Source organism: Crocodylus siamensis, chromosome 4 (assembly GCF_052110815.1).
Source record: "Crocodylus siamensis isolate JL-2025a chromosome 4, ASM5211081v1, whole genome shotgun sequence".
Taxonomy (NCBI): domain Eukaryota; kingdom Metazoa; phylum Chordata; order Crocodylia; family Crocodylidae; genus Crocodylus; species Crocodylus siamensis.
The window spans coordinates 2,340,037-2,358,711 of NC_143398.1; the positions used below are offsets into that span (position 1 = coordinate 2,340,037).

At 55.0% G+C, this 18,675-nt stretch overlaps 2 protein-coding genes and 1 non-coding gene across 3 annotated transcripts in view; all 3 read right to left on the bottom strand.

Moving 5' to 3' along the window:
* LOC149865370 (olfactory receptor 5V1-like) overlaps positions 1–18,675 on the bottom strand; it is a 64,329-nt gene that overhangs the window by 8,064 nt on the left and 37,590 nt on the right. The gene's annotated exons all lie outside the window — the stretch shown is intronic.
* TRNAS-UGA (transfer RNA serine (anticodon UGA)) lies at positions 1,959–2,040 on the bottom strand. Its single transcript has one exon. It is a non-coding gene; the product is annotated as a tRNA-Ser (tRNA).
* LOC149865372 (olfactory receptor 5V1-like) lies at positions 13,796–14,764 on the bottom strand. The gene has a single exon (XM_090046264.1). The coding sequence runs from the start codon at positions 14,762–14,764 to the stop codon at positions 13,796–13,798; it is 969 nt and encodes a 322-aa protein (XP_089902390.1).

Here is an 18,675-nt window from a genome sequence, read left to right on the forward strand (position 1 = left end):
CAGCTCGGACACACGTGTCTAGTCTATAAAGACTCGCAGTGATTGCACCTGCTCTCTGTGGGATGCATTGTTCCTAGGTTTCAAGGGACAACGGATAGAAGTCGGGAGGTAGGGCTGTGCAAGGCTTTGGACCGTGCTTCGGATCCAGAGAAGCTTTGGATGCTTTGGCGTCCGAAGCAACATGTCTGGATCGAAGTGCTGGCTGTGTTAGGCTTTCCAAAGCAGTTCAGAGCTTCTGAAGCGCTTCGGAGCCACTTCCCTGCACTCACCTCCTTGAAAGTTGGCAGGCAGGCTTCGTGGCCTAAGCAGGGGCTACCATCCCTGCAGCTTTCACCCGGCTGCGCTTTAACATACAAGTGTCACCCATGTCATGAGTTTTGCCTTTCAGCAGCTTGAGGTGCAGCTCCCCCTGAATCCTTACACCGATCTTCTTGAAACTTGGCAGGCTTCATGCTCTTAGAGAGGCTACAACTCCAGTAAAGTTCATCCAAATCAGAGAAAAAACAAAGTTATAGATATTTCATTGATTCCCCATTATACCCTATGGTTGGATGTCCAAAGTGGCTCCAAAGCACTTCAGAAACCCCAGTCCTACCTCCCAACATCTACCCTTTGTCCCTTGGTGCAATGCCAGTCCCTTGTGTCTTGTCCTGCTGGCTCTCAACTTACAGAGCCAGGGATTTGTACTAGGACTCTGTGATATTTCAGCTGCTGTTTGGTTTTGGAGGTGTTTCAGCCCATTTCGGTGCCCGAAACACCGAATCTGAAATGACACGGAAGGCTCCGAAACATCTCTGAAGTGAAATGAAATCATCTGAAATATTTTGGATGTTTTGGGGGCAGGCTTGTGGGGGAAACAGAAGCTCAGAAGAGACAAGGGGAGGAGGGGAAGAGGAAGGACTGCTTTTATATTGACATCTGTAGCCAGCCACTGTCTGCGATCTGTCCCTGAGGTCCCTTCCAATCCCAGTGCCCTGGGGGAGGGATGGAGAAATAGCATATAAGGCTCTGCATGAAGCCTTTCTCTGCCTTCATGAGCTTCGTTTGGAAGCAGCAGTGTGTGAAAGGTACTGGGAGGGGAAGTGGACAGGGGGAACGAAGAGCAGAGATGTAACTGGAGCTGGAGACAGCGAGAAGGACAACAAGGGGTCAGCAGCAGTGGAAGTGACAGCGACATCAACAGCAACAAGGACAGTGAATGAACCAGGAATGTAAACCCCAAACTGGGGTTTGGACTAAAGGACTGTGATTTTTGGTAGGTGAGGATGGAGCATGGGTGCTTACTGTAATGGGGAAACACGAATTTCATAATGCAGTTTTAGGATGCGTAAAAGGGAAAACTTATAATAGAGGATGTATATATGTATACTATATACAGAAATATATTTTAATAAAAAAAAGAAAGGTACTGGTTAGCTGCAGTGGCTGGCTGACTTTCTAGTAGTCAGTCTCTTGCTAGTCTCTCTTCTTGGAAAGGACTGAATACACCTTTTCAATATATTACAGAAGAAGATATATTAAACACACACAAGTTATAGTACACATAACACACACCAGGAATAACAGTCACAAGCTGGCAGGGGGCAGGTTTAGGTTAGATATCAGGAGGGCACTTCACGGTCAGGGCGGCTAGGGTCTGGAACCAACTTCCAAGGGAAGTGGTGCAGGCTCCTACCCTGGGGGTTAAGAGGAGGCGGGGTGAACACCTTGCTGGGGTCGTTTGACCCCAGTACTCTTTCCTGCCATGGCAGGGGGTCGGACTAGATGATCTGCTCAGGTCCCTTCTGACCCTAGAAACTATGAAACCCCCCAGGATAGGAGCCAGCATGACTTCCCTAAGAAGTTGGCTCCAGCTTTAGCTGCCCTAACTGTGAAGTAGCTCTTGCAGATGTGTAATCTAAATCTACTCTCTAATAATTTACGTCCGTTGTTCCTTGTCATGCCGGGGGGAAAACAAACGCTGCGAGCAGGAATTGAACCTGCGTGGGGAAACCCCATTGGATTTCAAGTCCAACGCCTTAACCGCTCGGCCATCACAGCCTGGCTGCTGTTGCTTTTGCTCTCTCCTTTAGGCTCTAAATCTCTCTTAGGCTGTGGCAGCCAAAACCGGACACAGGTAAGGTCTCACCAGTACTGAATGGAGGGAACACCCTGTGTCCCACAATGTGCATACAACACTCCTGATAAAACAGTCTCAATAACTGCTACTGGTCTCTGCAAGCAACACGCAGGGGGCTTGTCCATGTAGCGCTTTTCCTGTTTCCACGTGACAGAAATTATCATTTCACTAGCTTAATTGCATCTGAAATTCCGCATTTTCACCTTGTTTTATTGAGTTAGTCATTTTTTTATTATCGTAAATTAAACCACCTCCAACATGTTTTCTTTTTAGCATAGGAATTTGTGCAAAGAGGATTATTTTTATTGTATTATTTTTCTCAATATGGATGGCAAAACAGGGATTTTCCCTTTTCTGCCACAATTTGTCCACCAGGTTGTACTTGGATACACAGAGAAATTCATGCAATCTGTTTTGCAATCCAGCCATTACAAGCCCAGTGGAAAGGCTCAAAATTGTTAGGGGCCAGGCACTTCAAGAATCAGGCTGATTAAAACTATTTTTTTGTTGGACTGGCTTTTTGGTTGTAGCCGTGATGGCCAAAGGATGTAGGCAGTCCTCCAGGGTTTTACACTTTGCGTGGTTTTTGTCTCACAGCAGGGAGCCAAAATGGTGCCAAGTTTAAAACTGTGGCTGGGATTGCAGCACAGCACTGTGCAGGGGGGCCCAGGCCAGGAGCAGGTCTGGAGTGCAGGGCAACAGCAGGGCTGGGGGGCAGGGAGGTTGTGGGTCGGGACTACCAAGGTCCCAGCAGGAGACAAAACCCTCACCCCCCACACCAGTTCATGGCACTACTGGGGGAAACTTGCAGCCCCAGAGCACTGGAGGGACAAACTCGCAGCCACAGACTATTTTGAGGTCTTCATAGCATAGGAAGAGTAGGGGGTGCACCACCCGTGTCCACGTGCTCCCCACATGCTTGTGCTACAAGCCCCAAGCCACTACGGGGGGGGCTCCCTGGGGAGCTTAAGTGCTGCCATGCGCCCAGCTCTGGGGTGTAACAGTCGAAAATAACAGTGTAGTACACCAAAAAATGTACAAGTCATTTTGTGGTACAAAATATGTTTCAGGGTAGCCACACTGGTCACAAAGCCAGTTCCCCTGTTGCAAGGACAGCTCCCCGACACTGACCAAAGCAGCAGACCACAATACTGTCTCCTCCTCTTTCTGGACACAACCGTGTTGACCCAGGTGCACCCAGCTCTGGAGTGTAACAGCCACATATAAACAGTGTATCATGAGGGCTGTGATAACCTGTCATATGTGGCTGTTGCACCCCAGAGCTGGGTGCATCTCCACCTTCCCTATGCACTGTTATATGTGGCCGTTACAGCCCAGAGCTGTCCAGACTCTCTCGGGCATCTCTGACCAGAGTCTTGAGTGGCCCCAAAGTGCGGCCTGATTGACAGTTCCCCATGCACACTATATTAAGTATATGGGCTCTGTGGCAGGAAGCCACCTTTGTTTCTCCCCAAAATCTCTGCCCTGTGACAATGTGATTAGGACCGGCCCAGCAGAGGAGACACACCTTTACCCTCTCTGTTTAGGGAACCTGAGCTGGCTCCAGTCCTGAGGGAGGGGGAACCTGCTCCCTCTGCCTACGGGACTGGTATCGGCTACCTGGGTGAGGGGCATCTACCTGGGGGGCTGGAGTCTGCCCGGCAACTAGTGATGTAGTTCAAATTGGTTGGCCGACAGCCAACAGGTGCTGGCCTCCATTGGACCAGGGGGAACGAGGTCACAGGGGCTGTATGAGTTAAGACTGCCCAGGAGGAGGGGGGGCACCAGCCATCAGGGGACTCAGACAGGAGCCTGACCATCTGAAACGGGCTCTCTCCCCCATAGCTCAGGAGCAGGGAACGGGTCTGCCTCCAGAGGGGATCTCCACCAGCCTCGGGATGACGCTTGTGAGTAAGCTACTCGAGATCTGGGTAGATATCCAGCTGGCAGTAACTCAGATGCGTGATCAAAAGGCTGCCTCAGCCAGACTGCTTTGCTCTATGGGATTTCTATGATATTGCCCTATCCTGTACCCTATTTTCACCCTACCCCTGTAATCAATACAGTTCTCCTTTGTGACCGGCGTGGGAGACTTATTGAGGGGTGGGTCTAAATTATGCCTAAGAGACCCCTTAGGTCTGCGGACTAAGGGAGACTTTCCTTTTTGCTCCGACTTGGGGAAGTGGCCCTGAGTGCTTGTACTGTGTCGAGTACCCATAGGACTATGAGGCCTGTGTTTTCCCCGAGGACACAGGGGCCGAGAGAGTCCCCTCTCGGGGGTGGTGGCAGCTACGGTATCCCAGGCTAGCGAGTGTGCTCCAGGAAGGGGGGCCGGGCCGGACGCGAGGCGCCCCAGGAAGGCACTCCGAGCGGGGAAGGTGGTCGGGCGTGTAACTATCTTATAGTTTTTAGCAAAGACTTTATATTATTTTTCCTTGTCTGTATAACTGCCGCGGCGGCACTCTCACATTTATGTAACCTTGAAGTCGACTGTTAATCAAAGTGAATGCTTTGTACTTTTCTCCACTGGCATTAAGCTACACATGTGCATTCTGTAAATTTCATTTCTTATCTAAAAGTGTCATTTCTGCAGAAATGAAACTTATGTAGAAAGTCTGCCTAGCAATAATTATGTAAAAGAAAATTATCCTATCTCTATATATGATAGTTAGTGTCATAGAGGCAGTCCAACAAACATCTATAAAAGAGGCAAAAAAGCAGGAAGCAGCAGAGACGACAACTGGAAAACTCTGTGGGCCTGATCACCCCGCAGACCGGTTCTCAGCCTCCCCGCCTGGGCGTATCCCAGCGAAAACAAAGGCCTCAGAAATCCGACAACTGACAACGATTCACCGTGTTACAGTATTGCTTTGTATTTCCCATTCATGAGCCCTTGACCAGTTCTGGGACTTAAGGAGCCGGCAGCCGCACCGAGCTTCGGACCAGCTCCATGTTGGAACGCGAGGGCTGGCTCTGGAACCTCGTGAACCAACGGACACCCGATAGATTAAGAGACACTAACAACTTACTCTAAGTCGTCTGCTTGTGCCAACTCGGCCAACCTCGAGGGCGGCTAAAAGCTACCTCAATCCCGCCCCACAAGCCGCGCGCTCGCACAGCTCCGCAAAGCCCGCGGCTCCCCTAAGCGGTGCCGGAGCCGCTAGCCCGGCATTTCGCCACAGGGCGCAGGGAGGTGGGTGGCTCAACGCAGGGAGCGCCCCCTACTGGCCCGCCACAGGCTCAATTAAGGAACTGTGGGTTTTGGGGCTGGGATTACAGCTGGAGCAGCCGGATGCAAAGCAGGCGGGGCAGGGAAGCAGCACGTGACAGCAGCACAGAGTGGGGTCGGGAGGGGCTGTGATCACTCCACCGAGCTCTGTGGGGCCCCCCAAAAGCATGGGGCGTGGGGGCAGTTGCCCCGACTTGCCCCACGCAAGGGATGGCTCTGACAGTGTGCATGGGGACCTGTCAATCAGGCCACAATTTGGGCCACTCAGGAGTCTGAGATGTCAGAGATGTCTGCCTTTAGTCAGTCACTGAAGGCAACAGGCGCAAACACTAGGCGTTAAGTGTCCTTTCACGCACCCATGCAGGCTTGGGATTCTCACAGCCGGCTCCCTGTCTGGCCTGTCTCTTTCCCCCAGCACTGCCACATGCAGACACACAGGGGATCCCCTCGGCAGGTCTCTGTTCCTGCTGTACAAGCCTTTCCAGCCCAAACAGAGGACTTCCCTCTGCAGATCCCTGACCCGGTAGCTTCTCCCAATCCCTCCCACTCTTTCCCTGGGTACCTGTGTCCTTGACTGCACAGCTCCAGCCCAGGTGGGGAATCAGGTTCTCCTGGGATGACCCAGGGTCTCCTCTGTCCTGAAGTCTGCTCCCCAGCAAGCCTCAGCTCTGCCTGGAGGAGCGGGGAAGAGAGACTGGGTCTCTGACTCTCCCTCTCCAGGCTGCCATGGCTCTCCTCTGGCATCCCCTCCCTCAGATTTTTATGGCTCCATAGTAGCCAATCAAAGCCCGGGGTTGCAATGGGGGCTCTGGTCCAGTAAAAAGCATGCATTGTGCACAGCATACCCTCCATTTGGAAAAGATATTGCACCCTCTGCAAAATTTTTATCCGCCTTTCCTGCAAAGTTTTTAGGCGCAACTCAACCGCTCGGCTTGCAGCCTTTGCAGCTGTTACAATATTATTCGGTAAATATGCCTAGCTAATGGAGTTCTCTCTCTTTAGCATGTGTAAGTCATTAATAAGAAGCTTTTACTGGGTATATATTAGCTTTGAAAAAGGAATCAGGAACAAACTGCAGCCTCACGAACTGTAGCATGTCGCCTTGGCCGCCCCAAATGCCACCCAGAGCTCGCTGCCCCCTGAAAACCCTTGCATGTGGCCTGGGGCACCCCGAAACAGTGGATGGTGAGAGCAGGCCACTCACTGAGCAGGGGGTCTCCCACACCCCCAGGCCCAGGCCGCGGGGGGACTGGCAGGGAATTATGCAAGTGAAATGTTCCTGGGACCTCAGAAATGTGTGGGTGGTCCTAGGAGAGTCACATCACAGAAGTCTGCGTCTGGAAGAGGTTTACTGAACCGGGCTGGTGTCTGTTCAAACTCCTGGAAAGCCAGGTTGGGAGGTCTGCCTCGAGGCACAGGTAACTGGAGCTTCAGGAAACCAGAGTCCACCTGCAAACAGGGTTACTGTGAACATGATCATAGGATAATGTGCTGTCATATTGCACGTCTCCCCCCAGAAAGCAGACCGGGGGTCCTTGGACGCTGCAGCATAGCGTGATGAAACCATGTCTGACTCTGTATGAAAAGAAAGCTCAATCAAAAAGAGTATGGTCAATGATCTGTCAGGCTTTGGGGTGCCTCTTACTCCCAGTCCAGAGCCCCCTGCCCCCCAAATAGTCCTGCCAGTGCCCCTCACTCCCAACCCAACCCAACCCAGGCCTCTCATTCCTAACTAACCTACAGCAGCCAGCCCGGCTGGTGCCCCTGCCCTCCCAGCCCCAAACCCTGCTAGTGGCCCTCACTCCCTACCTGCGGCCCCCTGCCCCTCTGCCCATGCAGTGCCCCTCACTCTCGATCTGAAGCCTCCTGCCCTCCCAGCCCTGCTCCTGACCCGCAGACCCGCAGGGGAGCGACGGGCCCTGACCTCAAGCAAAGAGCACGACCGAGGAGGTCGCTCAGCTTTCCCACGGGTGACACCCCGCTCCGGGGAGCAAGCACAGCCCCGGCAGTGGGGTCACGGGCTGCCTTCCACGGGGCCCTGACACAGTGCCTTGGGGAACAGCGTGGTACCTGCAGCCCTGTCCTGACAGCCGGGCAGCTGCAGAGCTGCTTTGTAAGAGGCCGAGCCTGGGCCAAGGGGGCGATGCCCAGCATAGAGACCCCCGAGGCTGGCACTTGGGGACAGTGCCCAGAGTCTTCCTGTCCCGAAGACCCATCCTGTTCCCCCTGCTGTCGCCAGGGCCCCGGAGCGACCCTTCTGCAACCTTTCCCATGGCTCCTGGTGTTTGCTTCCCATGGCCGGGTTGGCATTGCCCCAGCCCGGCACGCACCCCAGGCAGGGCCCACAAGCCATGGGGCTGCAGGGAGCTCAGCTTCACCCTCAGACCGCACCATGCTCGGCCTTCCCCGCCAGCCCCCTGCCAGCAAGGCCCGGGCACAGCTGGGGGGCGGTGGGACAGGAGTAGAAGTGGAGGCAGAAGCCCCCTGGCTTCCCCCGTCTCCCCAGCCCCGCAGAGGGGGTTTGCCTCTCACCCTGGGGTGCCACCCTCCTGGGGGTGCCTGCCCCTCTGCCCAGCTCTGGATGCACCCCGCCTCTCAGAGGGACCCACTTCCATGCCATAACCAGCTCCACGGGGGCCAGGACGGACATGGGAGCCCGCCTGGCTGCATCAGAGCCACTTCCAGCCTCGGCAGACAGCGGGGCTCCTTCCCCCATTGCAATCCCAAAATTGGGGGGGCCGTTGTACAGCCACAGGGGTTGGAGCTGGTCCCAAATGCCAAAATATATAGGTATTTGACCACTAGGCCCCTGCCCCCCAGCCCTGCTGGAGGGGTCCCCCATTTGCCACGGCTATGGGTCAAAGACCCTGGGGCCACAGCTCCCTGCCCCCGCAGCAGCATCAAAACCCCAGCGGATGCCCATGGGAGGTGGTGGTCGTTGCAGCCTGCGTGGAGTGGGGAAGGGGCCGCATGGCTGCACTGGAGCCCACGAGGGGCCGGATGCAGGCTGTGGCCCCTGCAGCCCTGTTGCAGACGGAGCAAAAAACCATCCAGAAGTGTCCTAGCTGCTCTAGATGCCGGAGTGCTGCCCTGGCACTGCCCAGGCCATGGCATGTCCTTTTCCTGGAGGGAATCCGCCTTCCCCGTGTGCTGCAGACCACAGCTGCCCTCCCGCACTGGGTGCAGGCAGAATTGCCCGGCTCCCTGGAAAGGGCCTGGTAGCAGCAGCCTGACGCACACGAGGGAGAGGTTCCCCAACGGTCAGCTCCACCCGTGACCCTGATCCTGCCCGTGTAGCTGCGGCCCCCGGCACTGACTGCCCACCCCCAGGTGAAGGGACTTGGGAGGCGCTGGCATTGAAGTCCTCGTTCCTGGAGGGCCCGTGAGGTACAGACGAAGGAGCCCATCTGCACCAACGCTTTCCAGCAGTGGATCCCTGTCACAGGGTCCAGGGTGCACCGCGAAGCCTCAAGTTCAACTGCTTCCTGGGACCCAGCATGGATACGCAACATGTGCACGTGTGCACGGACGACGTTATGCTTCCGAGTGCCACAGAGGTAATCCCTTTAGAGCTGACACAAAACCGAGTCATCCACATTGCGTCCATGTCCTTTCTCTAGTGGGGGGACTGGGTGCAGGGTGCTGGATCTTGAGCCGGTTGGGGGCAGCCAGGGAAGCAAGTGGTGCGTGCAGCAGAGCTCACCTGCTTAGTGCAGTGCAGTGCAGTGCATGGGGCTCCTGCTCCAGCTGCTGGCCAGGTGCAGTGGGTGGCAGGCCACTGGGAGCTAGAGCCGGCATGCTGGGGCAGGTGCCACCCAGCTGCAGCTTCTAGCCACCTCCTCTCACCCCCTCTGCATAGAGGGGAAGGATGCAGGACAAGGTGCGGTTGGCCTTCCTGTCTGCGTCCCCACACTGCCGGCCCATGTTCATCTTGGCATCAAGGATGACTCCAAGATCCTTTTCTGCCTCTGCCCTGACGAGAAGGGAGTTCCCCAGCCTGTAGGTATGGTGCTGGGTCTTCCTCCCCAGGTGCAGCACCTTGCACTTGTTGGTGTTGAATCCCATCCTATCCTAATCCGCCCACCCCTGTAATCTGTCCAGGTCCAATTGCAGCCTATTCCTCCCTTCTAGCATGCCCGCATCCCCCCACATCTTAGTGTCATCAGCAAATTTGGACAGGTGCTTTTTACCCCCTCGTCCAAGTCACTGATGATGATGTTGAACAGTGCGGGCCCGAGGACCGAGCCCTGGGGGACCCCACTGCCCACGTCCCTCCAGGGCGAAAATAACCCGTTCACCACCGCTCTCTGGGTGCGGCCCTCCAGCCAGTTGGCGACACATCTGACCGTGCGGGTGTCGACACCTCCCAGTACACCTCCCTGACCGGAGCTTGTAGGGATTTGGTGAGGAAGGCTAAAGCAGCACTGGAGCTTAGATGAGCTTCTGGGATTAAGGATAACAAGAAGTCCTTCTTCAAGTATATAGGTAGCAAGAAGAAGTTTTGGGGTAATGTTGGACCCCTACGGGGTAGGGCAGGGCAGGTGGTGACGGAGGTGCGAGAGAAGGCCAAACTCTCCAACACGTTTTTTGCCTCCATGTTCCTGTCTGCTGACAACGGGGCGCTCTCGGGTGACAGCGTAGAGAGGCCCTGGGAAGGATGCAAGTCCCCCGACTGTCAGTTCAGACCTAGTTAAGGATTACCTGGAGGGCTTAGATGTGTCCAAGTCGGCGGGCCCGGATGACCTTCATCCGCAGGTGCTGAGGGAGTTGGCTGGTGTCATCGCGGAGCCATTGGCACGGCTGTTCGAGGACTCCTGGTGCTTGGGCCAACTCCCTGAGGACTGGAAAAGGGCCAGTGTGGTCCCTATTGTCAAGAAGGGGAGGAAGGAAGAGCCTGGCAACTACAGGCCAGTCAGCCTCACTTCTATCCTGGGGAAGGTCTTTGACAAAATTATCAAGGGCCACATTTGTGAGAGCTCTGCAGGGGAAGTGATGTTGAGGGGTAACCAGCACGGGTTCGTGCCAGGCCGATCCTGCCTGACCAACCTGGTCTCTTCCTATGACCAGGGAACAAAGAGCTTAGATGGGAAGGAGGAAGTCGATGTCATCTTCTTGGACTTCCCGAAGGCCTTCGACACGGTGTCCCACCCGATTCTGGTGGGCAAGCTGAGGGGCTGCGGCATGGACGAATGCACGGTCACACGGGTGGCAAACTGGCGCCAGGGGCACACCCAGAGGGGGGTGGTGGACAGGTCGAAGTTGACCTGGGGGTGTGTGGGCAGCGGAGTCCCCCCAGGGCTCGGTCCTGGGGCCGGTGCTGTTTGACATCTTCATTAGGGGGACGAGGGTGTGGAGAGCACCCTGTGCAAGTTCCCTGATGGCACTGAGCTGTGGGGTAAAGTGAATACAGCGGAAGGCAGGGACCGCGTCCAGGCAGACCTGGATAGGTTGGAGAAGTGGGCTGATCTGAACAGGATGCGGTTCAACAAGGACACCAAACTTTGGGGCAAAGCATCCACGCCAGAAGATAGGCGGGTGATCCAGGCTGACCTGGACAAGCTCAGCAAATGGGCGGACGAGAACCTGATGGTGTTTAACACCGAAAAATGCAAGGTTCTCCACCTTGGGAGGAAAAACCTGCAGCACCCTTATAGGCTCGGCAGTGCTACGTTGGATAGCACTACAGAAGAAAGAGACTTGGGGGTCATCATTGACCACAAGATGAACATGAGCCTGCAATGCGATGCTGCGGCTAGTAAAGCGACCATAACGCTGGCGTGCATCCACAGATGCTTCTCGAGCAAATCCCGGGACGTCATTCTCCCCTTGTACTCGGCCTTGGTGAGGCCGCACCTGGAGTCCTGTGTCCAGTTCTGGGCACCCCACTTCAAGAGGGACGTGGGGAACCTGGAGAGGGTCCAGAGGAGGCCACTCATATGGTTGAGGGCCTCCGTGGCCAGCCCTATGAGGAGAGGCTGAGGGACCTGAATCTCTTCAGTCTCCACAAGAGGAGACTGAGGGGGGATCTTGTGGCTGCTACAACCTTATCAGGGGCCAGCAGCAGGGACTCGGGGACAGTCTGTTCCCCAGGGCCCCCCTTGGAGTCACCAGCAACAATGGCCACAAGCTGCGGGAGGACAGGTTTAGGTTGGATATTAGGAAGAACGACTTCACGGTAAGGGTGGCCAGAGCCTGGAACAGGCTCCCAGAGAGGTGGTGCTCTCCCCTTCCCCGGACATCTTCAAGAGGAGACTGGACAGGCACCTGGCTGGGGTCCTATAACCCCTCCACCCCCAGTGCTCCTTCCTGCCCATGGCAGGGGTCGGACTCGATGATCTGTCTGGGTCCCTCCCGAGTCATTGATTCTGTGACACCACAGCCCCCAGTATCTTAATGAGAACGGGGTGAGAGACAGTGTCGAAGGCCGCCCGAAAGTCCAGGAAGACGACGTCCACTGCTACCCCTGCCTCTAAGGATTTGGTGACCTGGTCGTAGGGGGCCACCAGGTTGATCTGACAGGACCTGCCTCTAATGAACCTGTGTTGGTTGCCCCTAAGCATAATCTCCCACCGGCCCCTCGTGGACATGTCCCAGGATAACTCTCTCAAAAAGCTTCCCCAGGACCGAGGTAAGACTAACTGGCCTATAGTTCCCCAGGTCCTCCTTCCTCCCTTTTTGGAAGATGGGAGCCACGTTGGCCCTTGTCCAGTCCTCTGGCACCACACCAGAGCCCCACGAGTGCTCGTACAGCCGTGCCAGGGGTCCCGCAATGACCGCAGCCAATTCCCTCAGCACTCGGGGGTGGAGATCGTCCGGACCCGCTGATTTGAACACGTCCAGTCCCGCCAGACGCTCCCTGACTAGATCCGCCCGGACCCTGGGCCTGGGTGCACCTCCCCGGGGCCTGAGGGGGGCCTGGTGGTTTTGGGGGAGGGGGTGACCTGGTCCCTGCTCAGGGAAATGGAGACAAAGAAATCGTTACATATGTTGGCTTTGTCGTCTGGTGTGACGACCAGATTTCCTAACGTGTCCTGCAGGGGCCCCACGTTACCCGGTAGCTTCGTTTTGCCCCCTATGTATTTAAAAAAAGGACTTCTTGTTGTCCTTGATCCGGGAAGCTGGTCCCAGTCCCATCTCCGCCTTGGCCTCCCTGACCCCCCCTACATCCCCGAGCATCCAAGGTTGTGATGGTGGCGGTGGCGGGGTGGTGAGTGGAAACTGCCCGTAGGCACCACTGACAGTATTGGCACGTTTTTGCAGGGGGGGCACCACCACGTGCAGGGGGTGCACTCGCACCCACATAAACCCCCTATGCGTTGCTCCTGTATTTGTGCACTCAGGAAAAAATTATATATTTAGCACTGGATTTTGAGTTTAAGGAGTTTGCCAACAAATATGGGTTCCATCACAACACTTCAGGTCCTAAATACCCACAATCCAATCATCTGGTGGAAAATGGAGTACAACTAGTGAAGATATTATTGAAAAAAGCTACAGGTTCACACACTGACATTTACCTGTCACTCTTATGTTACAGGACAACACCCGTCAAACATGGATCGTCCCCAACAGAAATGCTCTTTAACAGGAAACTGAAAACCAGGCTGCCAAATCTTGTGGAGGATGCTCATAAGAACGAAAAGCAAGACGTGAAAACATTTTTAAAAACCCCAAAAATGTTGTGTTCAATTGATTCCTATATATCAATACTTTCTACATGAAACTGCTGTGAGGTGGGCTCATAATAGCAGGCTGCAGGGCTGCAGGAAAGGCCGTGAGGGTTGCAGTGACCTGTAGCCAAATAGGAGACAACACTGTGTTTTGTTGCCAAACCAGTAATAGGTACTGGGAATGCTTAATCAGGAGTGCCATTCCCACTGGGATGCAGGGCATTCCCTCCATTCAGTACAGGTGAGGCCTCCCCTGCGTCCAGCGTTGGGTGCCACATCCTAAGAGAGATGTGGACAGGCTAAAAGACAGAGCAAAAGAAATTATGATAGGCCCAGAAATGAAGACACAGGAGGACAGGTCAGAAGTACTGGGATTATTTAGTCTGGAACAGGGAGCACGAGGGCTTTGACAGTAGACTTCAAATGCAACAGGTTCATTTCCAGAGAGACTGGAAATCCCTGCCTCCATAAGTTAAGAGGGGACAGGACAAGACAGGGTAGTTGTTGGGGGGAACTTAGGAGCAACCGGTCCCAGCGAGAGGGAGGGGGCACTCATTGCGAGTCTTTAAGTGCAGACTAGACACATGCATTTGTGCTGGAGTAGACGGGGTGGAACCGCACTGGCGCAGGGCATGGGATGAGCTGACCGCTCACGCCCCTTCCAGCTCTACTTTGCTGTGAGTCTTTCCCAGAAATGCAGACAGGGACTTTCCCCATCAGCACGTGGCTGAGCCCTTGGTGTTGTGCTGGGGCAGGAGTCTCCTCCCAGCCCTCACCTTAGTCCACACCTGGCTGTGCGCGTGGGGACACGGTGTCCTTCTCGTGGTGGCCCAGAGCCCTCCTCAGGGCGCCCTTCACGTCCTGGTTGCGGAGGCTGTAGATGAGGGGGTTGAGCACGGGCGGGAGGATGCAGTACAGCGCAGAGACCAGCGTGTCCACCTCCAGGGAGTAGCCGGCGCTGGGCCGGTTGTAGTTCATGGCGCTCATTCCAAAGTACATGGTGACCACGACCAGGTGTGCGGCACAGGTGGAGAAGGCTTTGTGCCTGCCCGTGTTGCAGCGGATGCGAAGGATGACCAGCAGGATGTAGGTGTATGAGATGAGGATGAGCAGAAATGGGATCAATCCCACAAACACACTGGCAGCATGAAGAGCCATCTCGTTGACGTAGGTGTCGCTGCAGGCGATCTTCAGCAGGGGAGGGATGTCGCAGAAGATATGGTGGATTTGGTTGGCTCCACAGAAGGAGACATTGGTGGCCAGGAAGGTGTGCGTGGTTGAGTTCAGGATGCCCCAGAGCCAGCAGGCCATGGCCAGGGGCACACGCACCGTCTTTCTCATGATGCGGGTGTAGTGCAGGGGTTTGCAGATGGCTGCGTACCGGTCAAAGGCCATGACGGTCAGCAGCACACACTCCGTCCCTGTGCAAATCATGAGGAAGAACATCTGTGCCATGCACTCTTGGTAGGAGATGGTCTCCCCCCGCTGCAGGAGGATGACCAGGATCTTGGGCAGCGTGACGGAGGAGTAGCACATGTCCAGGAAGGCGAGGTGGCCGAGGAAGAAGTACATGGGGCTGTGCAGCTGGGGATCCAGCACGATGAGGGTGAGGATCAGGCAGTTCCCCAGCAGGGTGATGAGGTAGATGGCGAGGAAGGCCAGGAAGATGAAGGCCTGGCCCTGCAGGACATGGGAGAAGCCCAGGAAGACGAACTCTGTCACCAGCGTCTGGTTCGGCCCGTCCATGGGGCCGGTGGCGTCCGCCTGCGGGGAGAGAGACCAGCGGTGAGGGGAGGCAGAGCGCGGGGACAGGGATCCGGAGTGAGACCAGCCCCTTCCCCAGCGCGGTGGGGCCGTGTCATGTTGACGGCCCGGGCACTCGTTCGGTCTACGTGCCCTTCACAACCAAGGCTCCAGGAAGCTTAGTGTGAGAGGACAGGACTTACATGAGAGACATCACCACAAGTCCTGAGCATGGGTCTGGTGAAGCTGTGTAATTCCCTAGTTTGATGACATGATTTGACCATAGTAATGCCGTCTCCTGATGGAGCCCATCTTGCTTTGAAAGCAGTATAAGCAAGACTGGAAAAGGAGTCGTGGATGGGTGCAGGAGTGTACCAGTACAGTGCTGCGTTGCTCCTGGTCGAGTCGTGCTGGGAAATGTCTCCAGGTGAGCTTTACATGCTGAGCACACGAGGGAGCAGGTGCGATTCAAGTACATTCGAGGGGCTCGGCACCCGCACAGTCCCATGCGCACACAGTCAGACTCTGCATTTCTCTTCGGTGGGTCTCTGCCAGCTCCAGCACGACTCTCTCCGCAATTGTAACTACAGTTTTCCCTCGCTTTATGCTGTCTGTGTGTTCCTGGTGTAGAAGTAATTAGCTTAGGTTATCCTGATATCTTGCCCTGTGCATAGATAGTTTCATTGTAATTACAGACTATCTTGCCCTGTGCATAGATAGTTTGTTTAAGTAAACTTCCTAATTCCTGTGTAATTTACTATTGTTTTGTTTCTCCAAGGTGTATTTTTTTCTCTCTTTCTCTGTCTTTAGTATAAATACGCTTGTAAACTTGGAGAAAAAGATCACTTGGAGAAAAAAAGAGAAGGGGATTCAAATTCTGAAAAAAGATCTAGATGACATAATATTTAAAGAAAATTCTGTGCTTGTGCAATATGTTGATGATTTGCTCTTGGCATCTACCTCCTTAAAGCCTGTAAAAACAAAGAAGGCAGCACATCCCCCACCTTGGGGACTGTTTGTAAATTTACAATTAGATTTTATTCAAATGCAGAAATGTTGTTCTTATGAGAGTCTGAGAAATCCTTGAAACAGACAAGGGTGATTCCCCGTGCTGTATGGCATCCTCCCTGTGATCACAGTATAGCCTTAAATAAAGAAAAGCTGGCTCTGTCAGTTCTGATTCAACCACAACGCGAAGTTTGATTTCTTCCACACTGGAAAACAGCACATAACTTGAATTCGCATAAGGGGAACCCACTTCACAATGTAACACGGGGGGATACGTTCCACGTCCTGGACTATGCTGACGCCCAGACCTGTTCCTACCACTTTTACAAGACAATTTTGGTACTCACCAGCAGCAGACAGTGCACACAAGCACAGGGTGGTGGTGAATGTTACCATAATGGGGGTGGAAACTACAGAAACACGTGTCGCAGACAATGAGCGAGGAGCACAGATCCACGCAGGAGACTATATTTTGGTACATGTCACGCCCACAACACACCGCACAAAGCCGCTGACTGCGGGCTTCCACCACACCAATTGCATAGGAGTGAATTTACCTCGCATATAACGAATTTTTGGTATAAAAAGGGTCATTGCATATGAGCAAATTTCCACCTACAGAACCTGTATAAAGTGAGGGAAACTGGTATAATTTCTAATTCTGGAGAATCGTGCTGGTATTGCTTAATTGTAGCACAAACAATGACCGTTTTTAGCCTATTGGTCTTCAGAAGGGTGGGTTCATCACCTCTAGGTTCAGGTTTGAAGTCTCGAGCCAGGCAGCTGCACCAGCGCGATGGCTCCTGTCTGAAAGAAACCTCTGCTGAGGAATGCAGACCTCCAGGACACGGGACAAGAGCATTTCTTCCAAAGGAAACACATCTGAATGATGCAAAACATTCCCACGTGACTTCTTCCCTCCCAAGTGTGAGAGTGACCAAGTGGTCATTTGCAAACGCACCTGGATTAGACCAGACCCCTGAATACTCAGATCCCTGCTACCAGTGACACAAGTTTCACTCCCACTGGATTTCACCTACCGCACGTGCAGTGCCCGAGAAATCCTACAAGAAAACACTGGCAGCCAAAAATGTGAAGGGAACAACTGCATCAAAAACAACTGCAGACACTCCCTCTGCCTGAAGAAGGGGGTCTCTACCTGAAAGCCTGCAAAGAGGACATTGAAATGCACCAGAAGACCAGAGTGCAACAAGGCAGAAACCCACGTCCTGACCTTACTCTTGACACCATTTAATGTGCCAGAAGCTGCAATGACCTCCGAAATCATTGCTTGGCAAACTGGAGCCTTTGACCTCACTGCATCAAGTCTCAGCAAGGGAAGTTTATGTCAGAGATTAGGAAAAGCTTTCTTACTAGGAGGGTAGTAAAGCACTGGGGGAGTCTCCATCCTTGGAGGTGTTGAAGACCAGGGTGGACGAAGCCTTGCCTGGGATGATGCAGCTGGGGCTGGTCCTGCTTGAAGCGGGGGTTGGACTACATGCAACTCCTGAGGTCCCTTCCAGCCCGCGTTGTCTGGGACTCCATGAAACTCTGTGGCCGCTTGCACCAGGAGCCAGAGCAGAGGGGACAAAACTGAACACCAGGATGGGAAAGACTGATCCTAACCCTGTCCCAGTCCCCCGTGAGCTCCTCACCGGGATTATAGCGTGCAGCTCCGGTCACCCTGTGTGAGAAGATGTCCGGCAGAAGGAGGGTGGCTCTGCAGCGGGTGACGGTGATGCAGGAGCACGTTCTTCTGCCTCCTGAGCGAGGGGAGGAGACGTGACGGGGGGTGGGCGAGAGGGCTGGAATTAGAACAGGAATGGAGAGGTCACTCGACTGTCAGCTTCTTGCAAGGGAAGAGCCCGTGCACGTGCCAGGGTGCATCTGAACACTGCCAGGCTTGACCCAGCAAATAGAGACACTTCTCAATGCCGCACGTGACTGATACGGGGAATTTGTAGTCACACAGGATCACTGGGGATGGGAGCACGTGAGCACAGGGACACGGAGACCACGATCCCCCAGGGAAAGAGCAGTCACGTCTGTGTGGAGTGCCTTCGGCAGGCTTTTCACTCCCTGGCGTCCTTGGTGTCCCCCACTCCCAGGCGAGCTGTGGCACTGTGGCCCCCTCACACACCCTGCAGAGACCCGGCCTGAAGGTTCGGCGTTGCCCGAGGCATTGGCGGGCGAATGATGCCCCCGTGCTGCCTGGGTCCTGGCTGCCCTGTGCCCCAGGGCTGGACCCTGCACGCTGGAGAGATCATGCCCCCAGACCCTCCCTCCGCTCCAGGGGCCGTGCTGGGCTCCCCCTCCTCCATGCAGGGTGCACACAGGCTCCTTGTGCATCCTCTTCCCCTCCTGGCCCTGTCAGGGCAGCCCGTGCTGCGGCCGGCACAGACCCACGCCGCAGGGACGTGCTGTGCGGGGTCCAGCCCCAGCCCCGGGAGAACAGCACTGAGGGCCGTGGGATCGAACCTGTGCCCCCACGGGACAATGCTAAAGGAAAATGGGTTCCAGGTTCCCCACCCTCTCCTTAGGCACGTAGACCTCTCACACCAACTCCAGCCACGAGGCCACATGAAGGGTGCCTGCCCATCCCTGCAGCCAGCTCCAGGAAAGGGGCTCGGGGGGCCTGGCTTTGAGGCCTTTCATCCTGGGGCAGGCGTGTCCTTGAGTAGCCATGGATGGGGACCGGGCAGGTGGCAGAGAGGGGCAGTGACAGGGCTGCGAGCATGGCTTGGAGGGGCCTCCTGCTCCTCACCAGTGCTGGCTCGCTGTGTTGGGGTTTGTGTTGTCCTCCGTGGCCCCAGGGAGCACCGGCTGCAGAGCAGAGGGGTGGGGATGGTGTGGGACAAGGACCCTGGGGGCACGGGGTCGAACCTGCCTCCAGGCTGCCTGGTCTC

Coding starts and splice junctions, on each gene's coding strand:
- LOC149865372 (XM_090046264.1), bottom strand. CDS start 14,764: ATGGACGGGCCGAACCAGACGCTGGTGACAGAGTTCGTCTTCCTGGGC.